The sequence below is a fragment of the Arabidopsis thaliana genome (genome assembly GCF_000001735.4).
Source record: "Arabidopsis thaliana chromosome 1 sequence".
Lineage (NCBI taxonomy): Eukaryota > Viridiplantae > Streptophyta > Magnoliopsida > Brassicales > Brassicaceae > Arabidopsis > Arabidopsis thaliana.
In genome coordinates this window covers 21,721,213-21,742,770 of record NC_003070.9, presented here as the reverse complement: position 1 = coordinate 21,742,770, position 21,558 = coordinate 21,721,213, and the positions used below count along the sequence as shown (strand labels likewise).

General features: G+C 32.4%; 4 protein-coding genes and 1 non-coding gene across 12 annotated transcripts; all 5 read right to left on the bottom strand.

Moving 5' to 3' along the window:
• Positions 1-49: 49 nt before the first annotated feature.
• Positions 50-602, bottom strand: AT1G09705. Its single transcript, NR_143514.1, has 2 exons — positions 427-602; positions 50-268 (listed from the first exon to the last, which is right to left on the bottom strand). It is a non-coding gene; the product is annotated as an uncharacterized misc_RNA (transcript).
• A 3,360-nt stretch (positions 603-3,962) lies between these two features.
• On the bottom strand, positions 3,963-12,858 carry RXW8 (GDSL-like lipase/acylhydrolase superfamily protein). 6 transcript variants are annotated; one of them, NM_001333843.1, is made up of 12 exons: positions 9,980-10,135; positions 8,948-9,316; positions 8,704-8,850; positions 8,537-8,600; positions 8,203-8,412; positions 7,379-7,573; positions 6,655-6,953; positions 6,157-6,433; positions 5,555-5,830; positions 5,027-5,260; positions 4,764-4,941; positions 3,963-4,685 (listed from the first exon to the last, which is right to left on the bottom strand). In NM_001333843.1, the coding sequence occupies exons 2-12, from the start codon at positions 9,226-9,228 to the stop codon at positions 4,606-4,608; spliced, it is 2,241 nt and encodes a 746-aa protein (NP_001322289.1). In that variant the 5' UTR covers positions 9,229-9,316; positions 9,980-10,135; the 3' UTR covers positions 3,963-4,605. The 6 variants fall into 6 exon arrangements, with proteins under 6 accessions (NP_001322289.1, NP_001319268.1, NP_001322290.1 ...); NM_001333840.1 differs by having other exon boundaries at positions 4,021-4,685; positions 8,948-9,353; positions 9,968-10,205; NM_001333841.1 differs by having other exon boundaries at positions 4,021-4,685; positions 9,968-10,205.
• AT1G58525 (GDSL-like lipase/acylhydrolase superfamily protein) lies at positions 11,427-12,858 on the bottom strand (the record flags this gene model as incomplete). Its single annotated transcript, NM_001160965.1, has 5 exons — positions 11,427-11,599; positions 11,720-11,975; positions 12,078-12,302; positions 12,391-12,521; positions 12,615-12,858. The coding sequence occupies 5 exons, from the start codon at positions 12,856-12,858 to the stop codon at positions 11,427-11,429; spliced, it is 1,029 nt and encodes a 342-aa protein (NP_001154437.1).
• A 1,110-nt stretch (positions 12,859-13,968) lies between these two features.
• RBP1 (RNA-binding protein 1) lies at positions 13,969-15,808 on the bottom strand. Of its 2 annotated transcripts, NM_104627.2 has the most exons (3): positions 15,710-15,808; positions 15,176-15,442; positions 13,969-15,092 (listed from the first exon to the last, which is right to left on the bottom strand). In NM_104627.2, exons 2-3 carry the CDS (start codon positions 15,395-15,397, stop codon positions 14,232-14,234), a joined length of 1,083 nt encoding a protein of 360 aa, NP_176143.1. In that variant the 5' UTR covers positions 15,398-15,442; positions 15,710-15,808; the 3' UTR covers positions 13,969-14,231. The 2 variants fall into 2 exon arrangements, with proteins under 2 accessions (NP_176143.1, NP_001320402.1); NM_001333838.1 differs by having other exon boundaries at positions 13,996-15,092; positions 15,176-15,790.
• A 4,317-nt stretch (positions 15,809-20,125) lies between these two features.
• On the bottom strand, positions 20,126-21,476 carry AT1G58460 (uncharacterized protein). Of its 2 annotated transcripts, NM_104626.5 has the most exons (4): positions 21,032-21,476; positions 20,784-20,882; positions 20,565-20,631; positions 20,126-20,373 (listed from the first exon to the last, which is right to left on the bottom strand). In NM_104626.5, the coding sequence occupies exons 1-4, from the start codon at positions 21,365-21,367 to the stop codon at positions 20,342-20,344; spliced, it is 534 nt and encodes a 177-aa protein (NP_176142.4). In that variant the 5' UTR covers positions 21,368-21,476; the 3' UTR covers positions 20,126-20,341. The 2 variants fall into 2 exon arrangements, with proteins under 2 accessions (NP_176142.4, NP_001321985.1); NM_001333837.1 differs by having other exon boundaries at positions 20,157-20,631; positions 21,032-21,473.
• Between the last annotated feature and the right edge of the window lie 82 nt (positions 21,477-21,558).

The following is a 21,558-nucleotide window of genomic DNA, read 5'->3' as shown; positions in this document are numbered from 1 at the left end:
ATCTGTCCACATAGTCAAAGTTCTATGGTAGAGTTTTCATAGTATGTTATGTCAATGTATTGACCACGTGGATGTCATTGTAATTTTGACCATTTCAATTTAACAAAGCCTTGAAGTCATGCTCTATCACAAGGGAGAAGAAACAAAACAAAGATCAAAACTTAATATCTACATACTAGTTCCAACCATCGGAGCAATTTTAATCTTCGGTATGCGCTAAAAACATCATGTGTTTTTGTAAAGACATCCAATATCTTCGGGATGATATCTACAACAAGTGGGAGACTAAGTTAAATCCAGTATAATGTAAGTTGAAGCAATAAATATCCTAAACTCAATTCAAGAGTCCAATTAATTTCATAGACCTTCTTCGTAACAATCTAGATATCTAATTGAACATAACGAGTAAGAAAGCAAAAAAATCACCTATACCATGCTAAAACACCACATTGAGCAGCCACCTAAGGTATCACAATCAATAAATAATTTCTAACTTAAGTTTCCTGAAAATTCTTAAAAAATCCAGAATTGAAACTGTCAAAAGCATTGTACTGGATTTAACTTTGAGACCCTTGTTAAAAGCAAATAAGAGTGAAATCAATTCGAGATGCTGGATTTAGCGTTGATAGCTTATTGATTTGGTGTCTCCATAAGAAAGAAGAGATGAAATCAATTTGAGCGAGAAGTTTTGTTTAAAACAAATGATTGATTGTGAAATTTCGTTCTTCAAGGGAACAAGGGAAAAGAAAAAAGATGTAGTTTTGTAGTTCTGAAATTGCTATGAATTCAATGGATTGTACGCAGAGAGAAAGAGACAGATTAGAGATGGAGAAAAAAAATAATCGTAACAAGAGGAATTAGGGTAAATGAAAGAGAGATGTGGTTAAGGGACAAATAAGGAATTTCACTTGGAGAAAGTGTCCTTTCTTTTGAAAGTGTCTCAACGCACAAATACTTTCAATAAAGTGCCTTAGAGTATAATATTCTCTTAAAATAAACTCTAAGAAAATGACAGAAACCAAGTTGGGTACCCACGGGTAGTCTCGAAACAATCAAGTTTTTTCGGGCTTTACCCACTAAATTAAAAACCCATCTGGGTTTTCTAAAATTGGGTTTTTGGTGGGCGGGTTTATTTTGGGTTCAGGTCGGGCTGGGCTTTTTTACCACCACAACATCTCAGAATATGGTAATACTTTGTTGAGAGGTCGAGCATCTTAGATTAACTTCTTTTTTTTTCTCTTTTTTTTTTCATTCCTATAGTGATTTGATCGGCTTTTACTTGGATTGTATAATAAACTAAAGGAGACCCATATTTAAACAGAGATCATGCAGCTTGAGGGAGCAATTTTCTTTATAACTTATCGAAGAACTTTGACTTTATAAATTTTTGTTAACATAATATAATATGAGAGGGTTTTTTTCTTCTGAAACTGCTCTATTGTTTAGCCATTTAGGACTACATAGGACTAACCCCCACTTTTTACTAGGGTTTATGTGACTACAAAGCTATTTATATATTTATTCCAATTCCGCTCCCTTTCTATTGTATCCTGATTCATGCCAAAAATGAGGTAATTTCAAACAAAAAGTTAGATTGTAATTGCAATTCTCTTATATTTGTCTTTTGGGTACATCAAGTTATTTCTCCTCTCTAAGAATAAAGCGGTTGACAAATATTTTGTGACGAATTTGGATTTATTTAGTTCCTCATCATTGCTCTTTTAAAATTTATTTGTTAGAAATTTCTCTAATTAAGAGATTGCAAATATCATATGGTTCTTACCTCCAAATAATCAATCCCACGTCAATGGATTATAAGGGTAGCAATCAGAGCTACAACACAAACAGCAGAGAGCCGAATGCCTATAATATGATCTCTTCAAAGTTAAGGTATCCATTATCCATTTATGACATCTTTCTATCTTTTCAACTGGATGAAATTTTCACTCAAGCTGGAGACAGACATATATCTTATGACTGCTTCACTCACGTTGGCTTTCTTCTTGATAGCGATTGTATATCTTAATCAGATTGATGAACATGTGGGGTCATGATGGCTATTTGTTTGCAGGATATGGGCTGATGAATGCCCAACAAGTTATCCCACAGTCGCTTGTTGTGTGCATTGGTGCTTGTGTTTATCTTGTAAAAACTTACCTTCAGGTATCTAGAAACTATAAAGTTATCCACGCTATGCGTGTATTATATGTTCGGTTTTAGTTTTGAATATAAGATGATTTATATTAAGTATATATAATAATTATCTATTATTGTTAATATATCGCTCAAAAATAATTTAAAATATTGAGTTTGATGTTTATAAATTATGATGTGTTTAAAGAAGACACTTTAGTTGATTAAAAATGTTCAATGCACTAATTTGTTTTTTTTTTTTTGAAAACAGTATGTTTTACTATATAAAAAACTTAAAATAGTCAGGAATGTTTTTTTTTTTTAAATGGAAATGCATGTATTACCAATCGTCTTGAAAATTGAATAAATTGATCAATTTTTCACGTTAAAATTTTTAAAGTCTATGATTTAAGATAAGTTTCAATGAAAAATGGGACCACCAACTTATCTAAATACAAAATATGATAAATATACGGAAAACGATAAATTATATCTATAATAATTAAAATAAAACTCGAAAATAATTAAAAATATTAATTTTGATGTTTACAAATTTTGATGTCTTTAAAACAGACACTTTAGTTAATTATGAGTTATCAATGCACTAAGTTTCATTTTCTGTTTTATTTTTTTTTGTGAAAACTCTATGTTTTACTTAATATAAAAACCTTAAATATTACTTTTTTGGGTGAAATGCAAATACATGTATTGCCAATTGTCTTGAAAGTCGAATAATAAATGAACCCTCCCACTTCACCAAAAATTAAGAGCAAGTAAAAAATTTATCACCTTGAATGTTTTTTTTACTGGATTTTTCCCAAAAATTATATTAAAAGAACTAATATGCATCATGTATAATAATACATTTGATACATGATTTTGAATTATACAAATTAATTTCTTTTCATTATGGTAATTTGCTTTCAACAGTTTAAGATTATTGTTAGACTTTTAAACAAAAATATTTTATTAGATATTTTCATGAATCCATTACACATCTACATATACATTTTTGCAACCACTTTGTGAAATAAATCCTCAAGTTGAGACTTATTTACAGTGTCTGTCACTAACATTTAATAATTGTTTTTGATAATTAGAAAGTAAATCTTCGAATTAAATATTTGACATTTAACTATCTTCCCAAAATCTCTCTACATTAACTACACGATTAGTTACTAAAATAAAACTTCCAAAATATTTAACCTCATTTAAAAATTACAAAATTATCATTTTTTATATTGCTTTTTTGCATAACTATAACAATTCGATTATAAGCATCAAACCGTTAAGATATTTGATATCAGTTAATTACTACAAAATTACAAAATATTTAGACAATAATTCATAAACATACCATAAATAAAATCAACATTAATAAAATAAATAAGTATTTTTACGTGACGGGTTGGCGGGACGGATTTGGCAGGACGTTACTTAATAACAATTGTAAATTATAAAATAAAAATATTTTATAGATAGATACAAGTTGCAAATTTTTCTATATATTAACTTTAAAAAAATATATTATCCCCGCGGTATACCGCGGGTTAAAATCTAGTGAGTTACAATATGGGTTAAATGGAAATAAATATTCTTATTTTTTAATATAATAAATGAAATGTCAAGCAATTGTTATTATTAGAACTCCAACCAGATAAGCTAATGAAATAAAATTCCAATTGTTTTGTTTTATTATTTAGCATAAGTATAGTTTTATTTATTTTTAACTTCATATTATGGAAAAAGTAGGGAAAATATATCTCTAAGTTAAATATTAAGCTTTTTGTAAATTGAAACCATAATTTTTTTATATAATTAATTTAAGATTATGTAACAATTGTTATTAGTTAAACTCCAAACAAATCAGCCAATAAAATTAAAAATTCTCAAATTTTATTAGATAACATGTGTCAACATCTCGCTTTTTTTGTTTTTCCTCGGTAAAATCATCATCTCTGCTTTTTCACCACTTACTTCCCTGATCTTATGTATATAAATCCTATCTGCTAGGAACTCACAATATCCTACTTCTTCCACCTTTCGTACGACATAATTTCCATAGATGAACAACTGAAAAATGGCCATCTCATCAAAGAGATTGATAGTTTTAGTTTCTCATACTCTGAGCTCTATAAAGAAGTTCCATTTCTTCTTGCAGTAACTATAAGATGTACATTTTTATCTTGGCAACAAGACTGTACATGTTTCCCCCATATAATTTGTATAGGAATTTTCATTGAAGAAATTATCAAATATCCCAGAAAAACTTACATCTACTTTTCTTCAAGTGAGTGAAAGTATTCCCAGTAACATTGGTTTTGCAGCTGAGCATGCCTACGAGAGAACTCTTGTGCTTAATGCACTGATTTGTTGGAGACTTTGTGATTGAACCAACACATAGGCACTTCACTAGTAAAAACATCTGTCTAGTTCCGTTTGTGAAGTTCGATCTTCTTTGGAGAAAGATGCTCAGGACTTAGTGTCATGTTCTTGACCAGATTCATTGCCTTGGAATCCCCATAACTCTTTAGCTATCGCATCCCCCTCCTCTGAAAAATATAAATCTCATTAGTCTCTAATCAAGTGATATCTATAATCATACACAAACAGTGATATAAACTCGAAACCTGGCTTCAATTTTTCAGGATCTGGTAACTCCTGCTTTTTGAAAGGATTACTACATTCAGCTTTACTCGATGATTTCTGAGAGTGTAATGGTATCTGCGAGTATACATTATGCAATTTTTTATGTAACTCTTCCATCTTTCCTGATATTTCATCAGCTCTGTCCATATCTATGAGAACCTGAAAAGAAACACATCAATCAAGCACCGAGAAGACGCATAAACTGCAGTAGGAACATCAAAGGTTTTGGTTACATTTAATATACCTGGGCAGGATTTTTGTTGAAAATGGGCGCAAACCTCTGCCGACAATACTCACTAAAAAGTAACGTGAGAAGAATTAACGGTATGGTGAAACCCGAAGCAACTGTTGATAGCTTTAATCCGAAAAACCCCAAAGCTATAATCTGTGTCAAGATCAGTGAAAAGATTGTTGTGTTGTGGAAAATAGGCCAGTATTGTCCACCGCTTTCGTACTTCGTAATATACACGTTGAGTATCTGCAAATAGAAACAATTCTGTTGAGCATCTACAAAGGGTTGTCTTTAAAAATATATATCAAGAGTTCTTTTTACTCAATGCATGAGCTTGGCACTACTAATGGCTCTTATCACATTGTACATGACTATAAACATTGCAGAAGCAAAATTCCGAAAAGCACAAATCCAATTTCCATCTAAAACATGCAGGTCACAAAGTAACTAAGCTTTCACAAATTAGGTACAAGTCCATTATGATGCTTTTGGAGAGATTAACTGTGATATTATGTACAAGAGATCAGAGAACACACTTACTTGATTTTTGTATATGAGATATGCAAGGAAAAAGTATATCAGCAAAAACGGCAGTATCAGTGGTGCTATGACTGAATTGGTGAAACCCAGGAGCCCAAACAAAAGCAGCCGAGGAATTTCGGTGTGGTATGGGAACCTAAGTGTTTCATATGACTCATCCTCGTTCTTGGTAACAACTTTTGCTACCAGATTCCAGATAAGAGCCATAGGCTGCATTATTTCACAAGCCAAACTGGCCCAACCAGATGTGAAACAATAGGTCATGAAGAAGCCAGCCTGCATACATGGTTAAAGCCATATTCAAAATCAATGATACAATTTTCATTTTTCCTAATAAATATGAAACACAAGCAACCAGAAAAGCTCAATCCCAAATAATTCCTCCAATGGGCTTTAATATCTCTGATATATAATTTTATCATGGAACGAGGAAAAAGAACAAACTATTAAAGTTCCAGCGCAAGAAAACACTATATCCAATCCGAAAGCTGCAAGATCTTGGCAAAATGTAACCTAGCTAATGTTCAGAGACTGTAGAAACCTGAACATTAGCAAAATTCAAACTTTTGCTCTGAAATGTAAAAGGACTATGGGTAAATTACCTGTGTTGGCACTGCTCTAGCAAGTTGTGCAGGTATGTCTCTGACACTAGAAAAGACATTCAGTTGCCTGATAACAGACCCTGATAATATATTCACGAAGAACACATTCCAAATGGTAAAATATAAGACTTTGATGCAAGCACTCTTCTTCCTTATACTCCGTGAAATACATCCCTCCAAGGCCGAAAAATACATCATCAATGGTGGAACGGCATAGAAAAATAGAATCAAGATCACACTGGGTAAGTACCCTGTGATGACCTGGTTTATAAAGTTCCTGCAAAATGGTTTTGGTGGCCCGATTAACTTGAAAGATGATAAAACAAATCAAGAACATAAATTTTGATTTCTCCAATGGTTTGAAAGCTATAGAGAAGGCTCGTGTGTTCTATACTGCACCGGAGTTCCGCCTACTTTTTAACGCCAATTCTAATATCATGTCCAGAAGAAACAAAACCATATATATATACATGCGTAAGGAACCAGCAGGGCACTCACTTGCTCAAGATGCCTCTTAGAAAAGGAAATGCGTGAGACAGCTGCACTAGTTGAGTCAGCCCTTGAATGAAGGTAACGGGAATAAGAAACACAAACATGAAAGCAACTGCACCAACAAGGGTTGCTATTTTCCGTATCCAAAGTTGTCGATAAGGAATGTTGAGATTCTTCCAGTACACATCATGAGGTTCTGGGGCTAAGTCTGTCACCCATAACATAGGATTTGATGATTGTAGAACCTCCGAAACAACAAGAGCATCATAGCGAGTCTTAAAAAACACAAAAGCAGCTGAACGTTCCTGCAAAACGCAGAAAATTTTGTGGCTTTAGTAAGCTATTCTATATTGTGACTAATTAAAATCAAGCATTGCTACTTCTAATCGCTACCACAAAAGTGAAAAATCTTAGTTAACTATACTGAATTGTCGAATATGGTGCTACAAATCATTAATGATGGTTTAAAACTGTACCGAGTAAACAAAACTATACAAGTCTATGCAGTATCAGACAATCAGACTGCCACTTCCAAAGTTCAATTTGTATCCCATTAAAGTAAAAGAAGTCTTTATCTGTCAGGACCAGGTGAAAAACTGAGAAGAAATGCAGTGGAAACTTCTAAATCAGTTTGTAATGTTAGTTGAAACGATCCTCTCCACTGGACAGAAGAAATAACAGATATCCACATCCTATGCCTAGATCAGGGAAAGACAGAAGAATTCCTTACTTGCTCTGTCGTAGTCGTAGTCATAGTCAACTCACCAAGCTCCATTCCTTTCACACTGTCTGCCTCATTCGATAGGATATGAAAAGAACTTGTGGCTGTAGGTCCTCCACAAAAGGTGCATGGCCTTAAACTCGGTTTACAATTGATTTCAGGAGAAACGTGTTTTAGAGTCTGGCACATCCTCTCCGCATCACGCTGAGACAGAAATTGGAATAATCTAAACGTCACACTTTTTATCTGACATAGAACATTAAATTTCAAATACTTTATCACAAGCACAAACCATCCACATATCATTTACCCAATTTCTACAACATGCTGACAGGTAATAAATGAGAAACTGATGTAGTGATACTGAAATAACCACAGTATCAGAAAGCAGTAGAATGAAAGCCCAGCAGTAGGATACAGACAGAGTTGCTCTAGAAGGTCCTTTCATATTCCCAGAATATGCATCTAAACTGTACCCCTTTTAGCTGATACACGAACTAAATTTCATTATTATATCTACTGTGCTATGTAATATCATCAATCTCTGCATCTAGTCATCAAATAACCCTTTATAACATCCAAGCAGCACATAACAATTCAGAACCATGAAATTTACACCAACTACGAAAGCTATCAACCAAAATGAATACTGCAATAAGAAGTAACACTTAAAGCTGGCAAAATGTTCAAAACTTCAAATCATTTTCACAAAGAGCAATAACAGTTTTTTAAAATAAATCTAGGTGACGGTTTTAATCTGACAAGTAAAGCAAGAGGAAGGTGGCCTGCGTAATAGTTTAGTTAAAAATGACTGTTCCAAGAAATATACGTACCAGCAGTCTCTGAATGATGCCATTATGGTAGACCATTTGGTGGGACACGTAGCTGGACGAGTAGTAGTTTGTGAAGAATTTGCTCAGCGTGTCGCTGTAAGATTGCTCAGGAGACCATGGAATAGCACGGATAAGAACGGTAAATTGACTTGGCTTTGAGGCACATCCAGTAATATGCCCAAGCCTCATTTTAGCTATGGTGCTATACTCCTACAGTATAAAAAAAATGTCAAAAGGTTGGGAAATAAACTAATAAGAAGATACATGGAGGAACCAAGAGTAAGTATTCAAGTATGCTGTATGCATGAGATAAACTAAGGTACGAGGTCCTCACAAAGTAGAGCAGAAGACATGCCGCTGAGGTTATAATGTACAGTGCAAGACAATGAACCCACAGCCTGAGAGCAATAAATGTAATGAGAAAAAATCAGCACTTTACACACTCTGCATAGAGTAACATCTTTCAAAGAGACATAGGTAGAGATAAAAAAAAACATTTACCATTTTGAGCCTTCTTTAAGATTTTCAATTGTAAACACTTCGGATGACTCCAAATGGATTTCCTTATGCACCATCGGTTGCCCATAATAATTAACAGGCAGCACAAAGGCAATGCAAATAACAGCAACTATAAAGAAAATACGAATGCTGCAGAACAAAAAACACAAAGTAAAACAAACACTACAGAACAAAACCAAGAAGCAGAACAAAGAAAAAGCATCTGGGAGAGTTTATTTTCAGTAACCTGAAAATGACCATCCTAAGGAAGACGACAGCATCAAGACCAGCAGCAGCTAATAACTCGTCTTCACTAGTCTCCCATGCTTTCACAAGCCAACTTGGAGACGGCACAAACCTCTCATACCAAAAAGGATCATAACGTCTAGCACCACCACAAACAAGCCTTCGGCCAAAATATACACAGTAATTGGCTGGCTGTTTCCTAAGTATGGAGTAAAGTGATAAAAGAACTATGCATATCGAAATATTAATTCCAGCAGATGTAAGAAGAGCTGATATCTCCATCTTAATCTTAGTTCAACTCCTTCCTGACTAAAAATCGCAGGAAGAGAAGAACTTCATAAGTACGTCGTCTCGTCACAAGATGGCCAACCTAGCAATACAGGAGGTTCTTAGATTGGCAGGAGAAACTGTAAGAAAACATCACAAAAAGAAAAAAGATAAGAACATCGAAATAACAAAAGTCCTGAAATCCAATGCTTAAAAAAACAGATAGGCTAACGAAACACCGCGAAAGAGACTGATAAACAATCGTCGATCAAACGTGTAAGTTGAATCCAAACTATCTTAACACTAACCAAAACTTTCTGCATTTGCATTGCAGATACGAAAAATTGGAAACATGAATCAAATCATAATCAGTACCTAAACTTGCAGAGGAAGATAAGTTGGTTACATACGACCCAAAGATAACAAACAACATAATGCACTGAGATTCAATTTCAAGTTATCAATTTCTGTTTTCCGTTAATCAAAATTACGATTCGCAATTTCAATGGTGCCTAAACAATAAAGTAGAACTACGATAGATGAAAACGCGGAAACGTAGAACAAACAATGAATCAGAGAATCGCATTCCACTAAATCCAGTGAAACAAACACAATTTCGATTCCCAGGGAAATCAATCGAAGCAAAATCATCAAATCCAATTCGTCAGAAAAATTACAGATACAACACGAAGTTGTATAACAGAATAAACCAAATCGAAGAGATTTCAGAAAAAAAAAAAAAAACATGACTTACAGAGAGAAATACCAAAAACTTTGGTTTGACTTCAGAGAATTCGATTGCGAAGAGAACCAGAAGATTCAGAAACCCTAAGAATTCGCAGAGAAGAGAAGAGAAAAAAAAAAAAATGAAACACCGAATTGCTTTTAAAATTCCAATTCCGCGAAGAGTTCGCATTTCCAGTTCATTCAAATCATAACTTAAAATGAAAACATGCAAATAATTAAAATTAAATACAAATGATTAGGCCACGTTGTGTGGCCGGTGAAGAAGGGAGCGACGATTAGGCCACGTGTCGGTTATAAAATGGTTGATGCTCCAAGATTTGATACTATGTGAGAGCGACTACTCTGTGGTCGAATTTATTATGACCGTTGGTTTTGTGATAGAATGGGTAAGATAGCGACACGTGTGGGTGCGTTTTTTTTCACAACGTTCGCTCAAGTGTTAGTTAAAACTGTTATGACTATTGAAAAATTAAAGGAAAGGTGAAGAAGGAATCATGGATTTTGGATTCATGTGTTTCTTGTTGCAAGTGAGATATGCATGAGTATGACATAAAAGTTTTATTCAATATAGTACTACTAGGCCTGGACATTCGGTTAACCATTCGGTTTCGGTTCGGTTGCGCATGGTTTCGGTTATTTCGGTTATAGTAATATAAGAACCATTTTGGATATTTGAGGAATTTTGGTTCGGTTCGATTCGGATATCTTTCGGTTCGGTTCGGTTCGGATATTAAACTTGGTAACCATAAATAAACCAAAACCGAAATAACCGACTAAAAACCGAAACAAAAAAAAAAAATTGACCAATAACCGATATAGAACGTACGTAAAAAAAGATATATTCACAACTCACAAAGATGCAAATATGGTCCATACTCTCCATAATATTAAAATACCTGATTCACAACTCACAAAATTCAACTTGCAAACTAATAAAGAGAAGAACATAGTTAAGTGTCAATACATACAATATATGTGATATATTATCTATCATACATATATGCTTTGGTTATCCTTTGGTTATCGGTTACTAACCTAACCAAAACCGAAACCGAAATCTAAAACATATAATATCCAGCCGGTTATTTTAAGCTATCCAAACCCGAACCGAACCATGTTTTTCGGTTCGGCTCGGTTCGGTTAATCGGTTAGCGGTTCTTTTGCCCAGGCCTAAGTACTGTAGAATAGTTTTTTTTTTTTTTTCTTATGAAAGTAACATATGTATACTATTTTGGGTATTATTATACTAGTATGTTACAAAAGGAATAAAATAGTCTAAAACGTATAAAATTCCACTATTTGATTGTATATTTTTCCGTTGAAAATATTTATCTTTATCCCACCAAATATTATTATAGAAAAAGAATGAATATTTAAAATTTAAGATATGAATACATAGTGAGACATGAATTAAGATGAAAAAAAATTTGAAACAAAAAGATACAATTTTCTTTGATTCCTCAACATCAATAGACTTTGCTCAAATATTTATCGAGTAAATTGTCGACGATAACTTGATAAGCTCTTTCAGATGGATGATAGCTATCCCAAAATATGTATGATGAAGAATTAGAACACGTAAATGGGTTCAATGAGTTACATAAATAGGATATTGTGAGCAGTCCTTTACCGCAACATCCTTTATCGGCTACGTCAAAACCTAAAAGAAATGAGATAATTGGAATAAAATTTAGTTCGACAATAAAAATGAATTATAATATATAGTTTCTATATAGATAAATCTGTTAGATGAACTTACCGTATTTTTTAGGGTGTTGGATCATGTCAAAAAGAGTATCATAAACATTAATGTAAAGGATAACACCATCCAACTCTTTATCTAAAGAATCTAATGCTGGAGAAAGTCTTGCGTTGAATTGTTTTGCCATGTTGTTTAGAGGTTCATTACATCCTCTTGTAAAAAAACCTCCAAAAACTGTTCTTTGTAATGGAACACAACCAACGGGGACTGCACTAAACACTCCAATTTTTCGAGCTCCAAGCTTATGTAATTCCTAATTATCAGTTATAGATAAGATAAAATAGTTAGTGGATATAACAATATATTATTGATTAGTTTATGTATTATTATATATAACTACGAATAAAATACTTACTCTCACGAAATGGACAGCAGAGTCAGCCAAGAAATTGGCATAAGAGGTACGGTCATATCTATGAGCTTGAGCTAAATAAGTGTGAGCAAGGTCATTGCTACTAGACACCACAAGAAAGAAACTATGTTCCAAGATATCTTTGGCTTTTTCTTCTCCGAAATGCCTCTTGATCTTTGATATATATTCTTTGAAATATATGAGTTGATCCCATACCGATATCACTGACTACAAAAATAAACATAAATGTAACAAAAAGGAATCACCCATAAAAACAACTAACAGTCGTGATGGAAAAACATAAGATATATGGTACCATAATTTTTGCTGTCAATGGATCATAACCAGTTCCTCGAGATGCAAATGTTACACCTTTAAGAAGATCCTCAGGCTTCAAATATGAATTCATATATGCTGGTAATGTCTTAGCCAATCCCAACTTTTCCGCTGAAATATTTGATAACATATTTATCAGATTATATATATAAATAGATATGATTTATAATTTTGAAAAATATAAAAGTTAATTCAAATAGTTACCAATAAGATCAGAAGGAACTCTTCCATCAGAAAATCTTCCAGTGGCGTCGCCTCCAGGATAATCTTTACCATATGGAGGAAAGTTACATTTAAGAAGAGTCGGAAGATTATTGTTATTTCCTGTATCCATTATTGAATCTCCAAAAACTATTAGCGCTGGGATCGTTGCGTTTATCCCTTGCTTGACTGCATTCGCTTCAACAGCGATTAAAACCAAAGCAAGCAATAGAATTTGAAGCTTCATCTTCTTCTTTAGTTTGTAACTTTTCTGCTCGAGATTGGCTTGCGTTTTACATTCAAAGACATGTGCACATATATACATGGTTTCGATTTGTTGGACTTCTAAAAATAACTCTTTCAAACAACAGTTGTTAGGTTCTATATATGAAATCTCGAATTAGTTATTACTTTGATATTAGTTGGAACGATAACGAAATTTAACTGTTATTTCTTACCAATGACATGGTAACAAAATGGTCTATCACGTGAATATACTATGTTTGGCATTAACACCAATTTCATAAATATAACCGTAAATTAATGAAGACACAAAGAAAAGTATGAGTAATATGGTAGTGTAATTGAACATGATCTCTCAGAATATGGTAATATAAATTTAAATTTTCTCTTTTGTCAACAACACTCAACGGTAACTTAGGTGCTGCCAACCACACATTACGTTCGATTTCATGATTTGTTGCATTGCCTAACAAAAAGAAAAGTAAAGACATTTACATAAAAAAAAAATTGAAACATTTTATAATGGTTAATAGATTCTTGAAAACTAATTCTCCACAATTTGTCTCAAACAAATTAAATAAAGATTTTAACCATGACTTTGTATTTTTGCTAAATAATATTAACCATGACTTCTCTCACTTGGTTTTGTACCACATATGTCTTCATGGCATTGAGTTTCCCTCTTGTTATCGAAGCCCACAAATACAGAAAATAAATAAGTTTGAAAGCCCTTTGATTCTACCACACCACACACCATCTACGTCCAAAAGCTCTTTTACATAGTTCACTGGATTGTAACTTTCAATCCAAACTCCATCTATTTCACCCGCCATGATCGGGTCTGTCACTTCGAAAGTTCATCCCTGGACATCTGTGCGTTCAATCTTACAACAAAATCCCACAAACGCTTACCCGGTTTCTCCAACTTAAAGCTCAAGGATGCTCGATAGTTTCTCCCGTCTCAGATTTATTTTCTTTCTACAATATGGTATTCTTAGAGATTTCCAGATTCAGTTCCTATTTCTACAAAACTATTTCCTTTTTCTACTGTTTAATCGACAATCTATTTCTTTGTTTTCCTTGATGAATTTAAAACATCATTGCCAATTTAATCAACGAAACCACAAAATCAACAAAACCATAAAAGCAACAAAATGAACTAAATGAGTGTGATATATTACAAATGCAGTAATATATGATACATAAGTCTTGGGGTTAAAATCAAATACCTAAACAATATACAAGGTAACCAAACCAACCCAACACATTTACCAAAGAGTTAATGAAGAAAGATGAGGAACCTAAAAAACCATTTAAAAGAGTCCAAAGAATTTCACTACCCTTGTGAGCCTATTTGCATTTATCATTCTGCAACTGTCATATATATGTACCATTCTGCAATGGTATTCCCATGTTACCTCCATTCATTCTCTGATGGGCTTGACTGTGGACATCAAGCTTCAAATCTACAAACTGATGTATTAGCGCACCAGCTGCATCCCCCGTTACAGGCCATGCTAGAGGATTGTACCCGGAAATGTTCGTACCCGAAAGATCAAACCCGTTCATGTATTGGATATAACCAAGATTGTTGGTGGGAGGAGGAGTAGGATGAGGAGGAGCACAGTAAAAACCGGTGGGTTGCATAATCGGATTGTTCCATGAAACGTTAGCCACTTGTGCTGTGAATTGGTAACCATAAGGATATTGAACGGCTTGGACATTGTGATGATAACCAAAGACAGGAGGAGGAAACTGTAAAACCATCCCATATCCGTTTTGCTCAGGGACATAAGGTGTTGCTTGAAAGCTGCTGTAGGAAGGAGGAATATTAACAGCATTACCGTTATTGCTCTGGATTCCTTCTTTAGGTATTGCCCGTTTCACTTCCACGCGTTTATCACTCAACTCATGGAAATTACTCTGCATAACAACCTCAACAGAGTCCTCCGAATCATAAGTAACAAACCCAAAACCCCTTGGCCTGTTAGTCACACCGTCATGCATCACAACTACATCAGTAGTCCTACCAAACCTCTCAAAGTAACTCTTAAACTCTTCCTCAGTCGTGTTAGACGACAAACCCCCAACAAATATCTTCTTAGTCCTACTGGTCACACCATTACTCGACATCTCACGCAAACCACCATTCATCTGTTGCACTTTTCTCTCCAAAAACTGCATGCTAAACGGCTGTTGGTATAGTTCATGTTTCCTAATCGCCTTTCTCACATCAACCTAATACAAACACACACATAATCAATCCACAGAGTATACACAAAACCCAATTGACACAAGCATAAAAAGGCGGTAACACTTACGGGTTTACCGAGAATGAAGTGAGTGTCTCTAAGAGCTTTAACAACATCACAATCATTAGCAAAGCGAACAAACCCAAAACCTCTAGGTTTTCCAGTGACTTTCTCTTTAGCTACAACAGCTTCCAACACAGCTCCATATCTGCTAAAATACTGCTTCAGAGCTTCTTCACTTGTCTCTTTCGCAATACCACCAACAAATAACTTGTACCGATCATAATCCATATCCTCAAATACCCTAATTTTGCAGGTTTGTCTGAGATTTTTGCCCTAATTTCGGAATAGATAATAAAAAAAATCAGAATTATGACATCGAGAACACTATTAACAGTTGAAAATCAAAAACCCCTAAAATTAAACAAAAACCCTAATTTGTAAAATTTGGGATTCTAAATTAAGCAATGATTATGGAGAAAAGAAGAAAAATGGAACAAGAAATTGAGAAATTGTGACAAAACCCCTAATTTTTGGGAAGCGAACTGTAGAAACTAAAACCCTAGCAAGAAAAAAATTTCATGGCGAAGAGGAAAAGTTTACCAGATAGGAGAGAGAACAGTAGATTGATTTGACACGGCACGAGGGAGAAGACGAAGAGAGTTAAAAGTTAAAAACTCTTTTTAGCTTCTTCAGTTTAACTTTTTTTTTTTAATGTCGAGAGATAATGATGAATGTAACTAATGGGCTTTAAAAAAGCCTTTGTGATAAAGATTGTAAGCCCAAATCTTATCGTATTGTTTGTTGATGTTCTGTTTAATGTTATCCTCGTTTTTTTTTTTTGGTTTAAAAAAATGTTATCCTCGTTGGAAGAGAGAATATTTACATTTTGTTTAAATATTTTATTTTGTAAAGATTAGCTTGAGGTTTTGCATAATTTGGATGAGTATATTATAAATAAAAAAATTCATAGAAGTAATAACTACATTTTTTTTTAAAAACTTTTTTTTTATAAAATTGGATTATGTTTTATTATTTATGGTTGTTTATTTATAAAGCCCAATTTATGTGTGTTTTTAAAGAACTTAATATTTTTTTTTCTCTAAAACAAATGCAATAAACTACACCAAATCTTTTCACAAAAAGTTTTGTATTTGAAATCTAGCTACAGAATACGTCCTATTAGGCTATAACATATTGGATGGGTCGTTGGATTATAAAATTGAAAAAATAATTTAACTAAAAAAAAGAGTTATAAGTATATGAAGTCAACTATTATCAAAATAGTATTATGGGGTTAAAAAATTATATGAATTTTCATTAAGACAATATCCACTTATGAAAAGAAAAAAAAATAACAACCCGAATAAATTTGTGTAACGGCTAATTTTATTGTGACAATGTAAACGAGTGATTTTATTGTTTAAAAAACAAAAAAAATCATTATTTCTCATGTTTTTAAATATTGTTATAATTGAGTATATCTTGAAAAAAAAGAAAGCAAAAAAATCTTAACATATTTGACGTAATTATCAAAAACAAAGATTGTGTACTCATGTGCTTCGGCTTTGGTCTAAATGATGACATCAAGTTTGTTAATATTAAATTTTATTTACTAATTTTCAAATCTGAGAAATTCATCCTAACCAAACTAGATTATGTTTTTATTCAATATGTATACTTCTTAAACCTAAGAATCCAACAAAATAGAAAGATCCCAACTGAAATCATACCTATAATTAAAACTGCTACAATTTGTTTGATGGATAACTAGTTTAAAGAAGGTTCAAAAGCAAAACGGACGTACCACAAATAATTTACAATTCATGCATATGAAGAGAACAAGCAGCTTTAAAAGAAAGTAAGAAAAGAAAATTAATTTGGATAACTAGTCCTCCATTTGCATCATCGATTTTAATCATTTGCTTCACTTAGTCTATTGTCTTTTTTTTTTTGAGATTTTTGAGCTTTTTCATTTTTCATGGGTCAAAATTGTTTTCAAATGGTATTTTGTTTTGATTTTGTGATCTGCCTTGTACAGTAAATACACTGCTTATTTGCTTTGGTTGTGATGTTTTTTTTTAGCTCAATACTTCTAATTTTTGAAATAAGTCAGAAGATTATGTATTTTGTTTTGTCAACATGAACTTTTAGGTTAATACAGTAGATAGCTTAATTCATCTGCACTTATTTTATGGTTATAATTGTTAACATTATGTGTTATTCTTTTATATCTAAAATACTAAATAATGTGTATAATTATTTTAATCGGTATAATATTCTATAAATTAGCAAAATTTAATTTCATATAATTTGTATAAATTTGGTAAAATTATTTATATAAAATAGGGTGTTTGTAATATAAATATTTGATACGTATGACTTAAACTTCTTTCACCATTTAAAATTTTTTTGGACTGTAAGAACCGGTTGATATGCACTTGTTTCGCCAAAATCACATGATTTGTATTGTTCGACTTGATCCTATTAAACTGTTTGATTCGCTCTGCCTAATCTATTTTCTCTTATGAGCCAATATCTAACATTATCTAAATATTGTAAAAATTTATAGTACATATTTGAAAATCATATGAAATTTCAATACATGAGATAAAATGACAGAAGCGATGGATGTGTGTATACCTATAGAGACGCAGATTACGGACGATAGACTGTCACAAGGGCCACTACTAGCCACTAACCAATTTGCCATGTGAACATGAAATTTCACATCCTAAGGGACCAATTGGTCCATTTCCATTATTACCATTCAATCTACAAACATACACATAAATACATCTGTATATAGTAGAGTCTCACATGCATACACGTACATGCGTTCATGTGTAATCACATTATATGGTTTTAAAATTTATTCATCTACAAACATATGCATAAATACATATATCTTGAGTCCCACATGCATACAACGTACATATGCATTATACGTATCCAAGGAAAAATATCTTTTTAGCGAACCTCATAGTTTTTGGTGGACAATGACAATTATTGGAATATTTAATCTTAAAAGTTGAATGGAACAATATTAATTCTTTTAAGAAATTGTTAAGGATCGAATAAAAATGGTAATAAATTGGTTTCACTCTTTTGTCAAATTCATCAATTACTAGTGGGCACACTTAGTAAGATTGAGTGGACACACTCAAGATTGGATACATCGGTTTCTCTAATCAAGAATACCTATTTATCCAATTTTATGTTGTTGTTGGGCTTAAGCTATGTTCTAATATATATTGCTCAAAAACACTTGCGTATATGATTAGGTTTCTGATCTTAGAAGAGGAGGAGAAGACTGGCACCTCTACTCTCAAAGAAATACCAATTATTTAACGTGCATATCACGTGTATTCAAACTTTATGGGTTAGGAACTTAGGATCAATATATAAGAATGCATGTCAGCATGTGTAAGTTGGAATCAGGTTGCCACATAACGACATCATCAATTGCACTAACCACTAGGCTACAAGTCGTGTCGGTTAGTATTGCCATTTTTTCTGAATAATCGTTATGTGCTAAAAATATGCTCGATTTTGCATGTATATATAGAAATGATCTTTAATTTACATCTCTTTCTTTACTATAAGAAAAGATAATAATAACGTGTTAGAAATAGGAATCTAACATATTTTGGAATTAAGATGTGTGAGTTTTGGTCCTTGTGCGTTTAAAATTTTGAATTGGAAAATAAATGGACTACATGATTAGTTGTCGAAAATCGAAACCAACCATAGACTGATCCTCGAGTTTTGTTCTTAACTGAATCTTAAACACATGCGGAACAACTTGAGTTTGGCCCACGGATTTGGCCCGTTTCAACACTTCTACGTTACATAAATATAATGGAGACTAAAAATTCATTTCAAGAGAAAACGAGATTAAATTTTTCCTTTGGAGAAAACTTATTTTGAGCTAGTCCAAAAAAAAAAACCATTTTAATTCCGGTTCAAGAAAAACGTTGATAAAAATAGTTTAGAATTCTGTTGTTTAAGAAATTTTGATAAATAAAATAGCTTGCTATATATACAAAACAAATAAATGTGGCCAGTAATACACATAAAGTGTACAATAATGAGAAGGACCCATGACCAGCTGTGTAGGAATGTACAAAGAAATGGGAGTACGAAACTTAAAATAGTAAATAAGTAGAAATGGTCGCTATATATTTACATGTTCAATCAATGGTACTTATGCTTCTTCTGTGTGTAACTTTATTTTATCCCTTTATTTATGTAGTACTCAAAAATATTCTTAGAAGTCTTACAAACTAGAATTTTGCATTTGTTTAGTACTAATCAAGTTCAAGTTGAGATAACAATAATTGACAGCGTAAAAACTGAGACATCTAACTTATATTCGTATGTTTTCTTTACTGGAGCTTCCAAATTAACATTACAACTAATCTATATATAAACAATCATAATATGAATTATGAATTATTTATCTAATTTAAGTAATTACAACATTACAAGTGAATTTGAATTATAACATTACAACAATATATATCTAATTTAAAACAATCTATTGTTAGGACATGGCGAGATTGTGGACATATATTTATTAGTTTGCACAATTATTTTTCCTTTTATAAATAAAATAACCCAAATTCACTTTGCTTAAAATAATTTATTCTTCCCATTATTTTCTTTTTTTTGCATAGATGCCTTTTAAACTCCACGATAAAAACTTAAGATCTTAATTAATATAAGAAGAATGGTTGCATTGGAAGATATTTTGTTTCGAACATTGATAAGTTTTTGATAGTATGCAATAGAAAATATCAAAATAACATGGAGACTAATTACAACGGACCGTCAAAACTCACAATAGAAATGAAGCTCAAACAGAAGAATATTCTATAGATCTTCTAACTATTTTTGTAAAAACATATTTCTATTTTGGTTTTTGTTTGAATGCATTAGAGTCTAATTAGAAACTTTTACATTATGTGTGCTAATTAACGTTATATTAATGTTTCACCTATATATATGTACGTTCAAATTTCATATCAAATACAACTCCATAATATTTATTTAATAAGATTTATCATATATTAATTGAATAAAAAGAAAAACCACATGGTTTCTTAAAGAGAATGTACATGATATCAAAACACATTTAAGGAAGAGAAGGCGTTCCTTCTGCTTTTTTTTTCTCCCTAACTTCCAACTTTTGAGAGATGAAAAAGTAAATAATAACTATTCAAATTCCATTCTTTATCCTCTCCTCTTCCTCTGATTATCGCCACCTGAAAATACACATATTGTCAAGCTAGAGATTTACTTTTACATAAATATTTTTATACTCTCTAAATGCATGATACATTAATATACATGATATACATGAGAATTAAGTAAACCGACCAGTCAATGAGATGTTATGCATGCATTTCTATTTATGTATTATGGTTAGAGACTAAAAAAATAGACATTTCAGAACCTTGATTATCCAACGCTAGTTTATCCACCGGGAAAGCTTGTTGTAGGAAACCCGAGTTAACTTTTTCCTGCAATGGAGATAGAAAGTTTAAACTACTTTTCATACGAAATACGTTGAGAAGCCAAAGTGATAAGCAGAAGTATGCCTTATCATCATTAAAAAAGTTTTAATTTGTGACCATGAAGCAAAAAAAAGAAAAGATGTATATATAAATTAAACCTTGCATATTCTTCTTGTAGAGTAGCTTTGGCAGAAGTCATGAAACCGTTGATACTGATTTTGATGTTGCTTATGCGCTGAAACTTCTTCTCCAACCGGCTATTTTATGTTTTCCAAAAAATGAAGATTAAAATGATATAACGATAGCACCAAATTAGTGAATATGTAAAAACTCATATTTACAATAATAAAGTGGTTTGGGAATTAAGAAAAATAAAAAGCCAAAGACAAGTTTGTAGAAACAATACCAATGAACTAGCTGTGTCATCAAAGGAAGAATTGAATCTCTCACTATATCCTTGTTCTTCATGAACCTTCTTCTTGTTTTTGTTCTTGTTCTTGCTCTTGCTCTTGCACCAATATTGCGTGTTTTGTTGGAGATGATCTTCATGGACGGTCTCTTCGCAATAATATGGAGGTCCAGAAGATGCATCAGACACCATTGAAGAGTCTTCATCATGTTCTTGTTTTGTTTCTCCATTGTGATAATCAAAATGATGAAGTGAAACAGAAGAAGAGTGGCCTAAGTACATTGTCCAACCTGAATCTCCAGCATCACTGTAATCTAAATCCGAGAAATCCATTTTCTTTTGATTCCTCCCAAAATGAAAACACTACCTTTTTTTCTTTCTGTTATTTGTTTTCTTTCTCTCTAGGCTTCAAGGCCTTTAAGAAGAAGATATACTCTTTCAATGCAGCCAATAAGGGTATTGGTTTGGAAAAAATATATATAACCATATTTTTTGAGTATTTTATTTATATTTGAAAATTTAAA

Excerpts from the sequence above, each read along its gene's own strand:
- RXW8 (NM_001333840.1), bottom strand. The coding sequence starts at position 9,228 with ATGGAGATATCAGCTCTTCTTACATCTGCTGGAATTAATATTTCGATA. Across the intron at positions 6,954-7,378 it reads CTACGACTACGACAGAGCAA|GAACGTTCAGCTGCTTTTGT; the intron begins GTAAGGAATTCT and ends TGCGTTTTGCAG. Across the intron at positions 4,942-5,026 it reads TCAACAAAAATCCTGCCCAG|GTTCTCATAGATATGGACAG; the intron begins GTATATTAAATG and ends GTTTCTTTTCAG.
- RBP1 (NM_104627.2), bottom strand. The coding sequence starts at position 15,397 with ATGGATTATGATCGGTACAAGTTATTTGTTGGTGGTATTGCGAAAGAG. Across the intron at positions 15,093-15,175 it reads ACTTCATTCTCGGTAAACCC|GTTGATGTGAGAAAGGCGAT; the intron begins GTAAGTGTTACC and ends TGTTTGTATTAG.
- AT1G58460 (NM_001333837.1), bottom strand. The coding sequence starts at position 21,367 with ATGGATTTCTCGGATTTAGATTACAGTGATGCTGGAGATTCAGGTTGG. Across the intron at positions 20,883-21,031 it reads ATGACACAGCTAGTTCATTG|CCGGTTGGAGAAGAAGTTTC; the intron begins GTATTGTTTCTA and ends AACATAAAATAG. Across the intron at positions 20,632-20,783 it reads CTACAAGAAGAATATGCAAG|GAAAAAGTTAACTCGGGTTT; the intron begins GTTTAATTTATA and ends TCTCCATTGCAG.